The 4901-nt window shown below is 33.7% G+C and overlaps 1 protein-coding gene across 1 annotated transcript; it reads right to left on the reverse strand.

Annotated features, from left to right (window-relative positions):
- Positions 1-2162: 2162 nt before the first annotated feature.
- LOC117402178 (splicing factor 3B subunit 6) lies at positions 2163-4635 on the reverse strand. The gene is made up of 4 exons (XM_034003078.2): positions 4465-4635; positions 3504-3622; positions 2963-3101; positions 2163-2378 (listed from the first exon to the last, which is right to left on the reverse strand). Exons 1-4 carry the CDS (start codon positions 4492-4494, stop codon positions 2289-2291), a joined length of 378 nt encoding a protein of 125 aa, XP_033858969.1. The 5' UTR covers positions 4495-4635; the 3' UTR covers positions 2163-2288.
- Positions 4636-4901: the final 266 nt, after the last annotated feature.

The following is a 4901-nucleotide window of genomic DNA, read 5'->3' on the forward strand; positions in this document are numbered from 1 at the left end:
CGTGTCAAGAGACTGTTGCATGATCTTGGTTAGCGGTTTGTAAATAACTTTTTTCATTTCTTTGAGTACTATTGTGAGGATCTTAACCGGCCCAGGGGATTTGTTTATTTTAAGAGCTCCTAGTCCCTTTAACACTTCTGCCTCTGTTATGCTAAAGTTATTTAAAACTGGATAGGAACAGGTCAACATGTGGGGCATGTTGTCTGTGTCCTCCTTTGTAAAAACCTGTGAAAAGTAATCATTTAATATATTTGATATTTTTTTTTCTTCGTCTATGATTTTGCCATTTGTGTCTCTTAGACATTTAACCTCCTCTTTGAATGTTCTCTTGCTGTTATAATATTGGAAAAACATTTTGGAATTGGTTTTAGCCCCTTTAGCAATATTGATTTCTATCTCTCTCTTGGCCTTTCTAACTTCCTTTTTGACTTGTGTTTGCAGTTCCATGTACTCTTTCTGTGTATTTTGTTTTTGGTCCCTTTTAAACGCTCTGTAAAGTGCCTTTTTTAGCTGAATATTTTTTTTAATTGATCTATTAAACCATTTTGGCCATTTTGTTTCAGATTTAGATTTGTCTACCTTTGGGATGTAATTGTTTTGCGCCTCTAGTACTACATTTTTAAAAAACAGCCATCCTTTTTCTGTGGATGTTTTCTCTATTTTACTCCAATCTACTTCTGTTAGTTTTTATTATTATTTATTTCTTAGCAGATACCCTTATCCAGGGCGACTTACAATTGTTACAAGATATCACATTACACATTATTTCACATTATACAGATATCACATTATTTTTACATACAATTACCCATTTATACAGTTGGGTTTTTACTGGAGCAATCTAGGTAAAGTACCTTGCTCAAGGGTACAGCAGCAGTGTCCCCCACCTGGGATTGAACCCACGACCCTCCGGTCAAGAGTCCAGAGCCCTAACCACTACTCCACACTGCTGCCTGTTTCATACCTTTCAAAGGCATTGAATATCCCTTGGAGTACAGTCAAGTCGATCATTAAGAAGTGGAAGGTATACAGCACCACCCAGAATCTGCTATCTATCTATATCTATATCTATATCTATATATATATATATATATATATATATATATATATATATATATATATATATATATAGTGTGTGTGTGTTAACTTCCATTACAGATAAATATGATAAATCAAACTTTTCCAGATGCTAACATACAGTATAGGGTATTATCTGTATATGTGGGGGTGCATCAATGCAATTCTGCCTAAATAAATCCTGAATGTTGGTCTCATGAAAATGTTTTCAGTTGTTTGGAATATTGAGATAGGTTTAATTTAGAACAATAAAATGGCTTAACTGGGGTCGAACCAGACTTTAATTTAGTAACAAGAATCAAACAAAAATGATTGTAATAACAGAGGATGATTCTGTGGTAAGTATAGAAAAAAGTATGTCAGCCGACTGCATCATTTGCAATGAACAAACTACTCCATAGTCCAGAACTAGGCAGATTTTAGACGAAATGTTCTCTTTTCATTTGGAAGATGTATATTGAACTTAATCAACTTGTTTTTGACATTTAAAGTACATGTGCACAGTGTTATACATAACCTGGATATTAACTGAGGCTACCACCCCTTGAAAAAACATCAAAATAATAGTATGTTGCTCTTACTTTCCCAGCCTCTTAGCCACGCAATGCCACTTTTTTAAAATCATTGCTCCAAGATACTGTACCAAGTACACCTAGTACAGTACTAGCTATTGGTACTGGTACTCAACTGTGGTTTACTCTTTACTGCAACTGACCCATTGGGCTTACAGCAAGCACTGGATGGATGGGATGATTGGTGCTCCATTTTCCACTGAGGACCAATCACATATCAAGTATTGGAGAGAAAAATGTGTTTATTCATTGATTGTTTATGATTTATGATGTTTGGTGATCTTGTTATCAAACTATTAAAAACATTCACGGTAGATTATTTTGGTATCAGGGTCTATCCAAATTATGCAACACATCTGTAGTATTGATTTTTTTGTAACAGGCAAAGAAAAGCAAATATTACTCTACCTGTCATAAGACACTGAATAATGAAAAAAAAAAAAAAAAAAAAAAAAAAAAATTATATATATATATATATATATATATATATATATATATATATATATATATATATATAAGAAAAGCAACATTGTAAAAATAAGTGATGCACCGTTGAATGGGAGTGTTCTGAATGCATCACTGCAAGCGTTCCTAACTAGGAACAAAAGTCCATGTATTACAAAAAAAACCCACACAAGTTTATTTTGGTGGATCTGTGTTGATTCCGTATTTTTCTTTGAGAAGCTTCAGTTGCTCCTCCTTCTTCTTGGTATCCATTTTCTGAAAAGCCTGAAAAAAGAAAGTAATTTCAGTTTCAATATTGTACAGGGAATACGGTGGTATATAAAATAGCCAGACAATATTATAAAGTGTACAGTCTCGATTATCTACAAACCTAAAATGATGATCTCAATATGGTGTAATTATTGGGTCGAATATCAACATCAGGTTCACTGACACATACGAAAGTATTTAAATAACCCTGCAGATAAGGCAATAGCACAGTTGTTCTCCGACATATAAGAATTAGACTGTAAGGCAGCTTTATAAATGACTGCCACAAAACTTTAGTCAAGAGCATAGCTGGACTACCAGGAGTGGCTAGCTTAAGTGTACAGCATTTAACTGTTCACAGTGTACATAGAAACTTCAAAGACATACTGAAGATAATATATCACATCAATTGTTACCCCTATTGAAATAAGGCTACAGTATGCTTATCCACTCACACATCCAACATCAGTTACTGAAGATAAATACTGGGTATTTTGAGATTATCCAGTATCTTTCTTACCTATAAAGTCCATGAATTAGAAAGACTTATAAAACACTACTGCTTTATAGTATATAAAATCTAACCGAATCACACATACCCGGTTTGCATTGTAGTACAATACTACAAGGTATCTGTTGCAGACATTAAATCCTGATAAATGATCACAGGCGTTCTTAGCATCAAAGATGTCCTCATAGACCACATATGCTGTTCCTCTTGATTCTGGCGTGTTCCCACTATGGACAAATTTATTGCAAATTAATTTATAAAAAATAAAAGATATCACTTCATTCGCAAAATCGTGCCGACAATGGCACTAAATGAAATGCTAGTCTTCTTGACTTCAGTAGGAACACACTAATGAGAAACTGTATTAAAACGTGACAATAAATTAAAAACAAAGTATATATTTTGTTTTATACTCGGTTTCAAATTAAAGTTAATTGCATCATAAAAAAGAAATCATAAATCAAGACATTTCTGAAAAATGTATTACAACAAGCATGTCGGTAACATCATCCCTACTGTCGCTGTAAATTCGAAAATATGTCAATAACATGAAAAAGTCCACTAAAAGTGGATATACGTTTGCCATAAAGACGGGACATGGCTAATATGCGTACCAGTTAAACACTTACACTCTGATTTGCCTGATTGGGCCGTATTTTCCAAATATATCATACATTTCTTCAGCTGTGATTTTGTATGGCAGGTTGCGAATATACAGGATCCGATTTACTTCTGGTGGTAATCGGATCTGGAAAAACAAACAAAATAAGTGTATAAACCAGTACCCTAAAATGTCAAACTGGCATACAATCACAATGTGTTCCACAAAAACATGTTTTAAATAGAAATGAAGCATGTGTACCCAAGACTAAACCTACGGTTCCGTCCTGTTTAAAAAAACAAACTGTTCTGGGATTCTTTATTTTTAAAAATGTCTGAATTTAGATTCCATGTGTATGACTTATATTGTAACACTTGAATGTATTTGTATTTGCTTGCGATTGTAAGTCGCCCTGGATAAGGGCGTCTGCTAAGAAATAAATAATAATAATAATAATAATAATAAAATGAAGCTTACCGACAGATCTACAAGTTTTGATTATTTTCTCATTCACTGCTTTCAGTCCTTAATTATTCTTGATTCTCTCTAAACTTTGGATTTAGCACTTAATTGCTCTTGAACTGTAATCACTGTTCATCAAACAAATAAATGGTTAATAATAATAATAATAATAATAATAATAATAATAATAATAATAATAATAATAATACTGAACACATAAACCATATACACGTTTTATCGTCTAGACCGCATTCACTTCAACTGCGTCATGATTGTAAATTGAACTACAATCGGTAATTTTTAATCACAAAAAAGACACTTTTCAACCGTTTCCGATTGTGATATCTTTCAGTCTGACTTTTGATCTGCATTTGTTTTTCGCTCTTACAAACAGTAATGACGCACGTACTCCTTACTCTTTTTTTTTCTCTGAGGGTAGGCCTACGTACACAAACGCACATCGATACAGCACCCCGTGTTATCTAAACATGCTATTTCGTTAGCCAAATAAAATACACCCAACTTACATTAGCTCTTTTTGCCGCTTGCATAGCCATTTTAGCAAACTGTTGGCTTCACACGCTACGCTTTAAAATAACCGAATATCCACCGTAGACAAACAAACTAAAGGAAGCAACTAGACTCAATGAAAAATTACGGGAAGTTTTGCAGGGGCCTTAGATATGACGTCGACAACTTCTTTGTTTTAGTTGGCCACGTGATGTCTGCGTGCGCTGATTAAAGGTTTTGTGTTTTGCAGACTGTTGATAAAAAATAGATAAATAAATAAAAACATACTACGGATTGTGTTTTGTAAAATTGTTGTAGTCGTCATTTATTTCATGACAAAGCGGTAGTTACAGCTTTTCAGACTACATTGTCTCCACTGCAGAGGGCATGTCTCCATGTAATTTACTAGGACAGTCAGATATATTTGGGACAGTGCAGGCTTTTCAACTCACAT

This window comes from Acipenser ruthenus, chromosome 5 (assembly GCF_902713425.1).
Source record: "Acipenser ruthenus chromosome 5, fAciRut3.2 maternal haplotype, whole genome shotgun sequence".
Lineage (NCBI taxonomy): Eukaryota > Metazoa > Chordata > Actinopteri > Acipenseriformes > Acipenseridae > Acipenser > Acipenser ruthenus.

Coding starts and splice junctions, on each gene's coding strand:
- LOC117402178 (XM_034003078.2), bottom strand. CDS start 4,494: ATGGCTATGCAAGCGGCAAAAAGAGCTAAT. Junction 3,623..4,464: donor AAGCGGCAAAAAGAGCTAAT/GTAAGTTGGGTG, acceptor TTGTTTTTCCAG/ATCCGATTACCACCAGAAGT. Junction 2,379..2,962: donor TGTACTACAATGCAAACCGG/GTATGTGTGATT, acceptor TTCTTTTTTCAG/GCTTTTCAGAAAATGGATAC.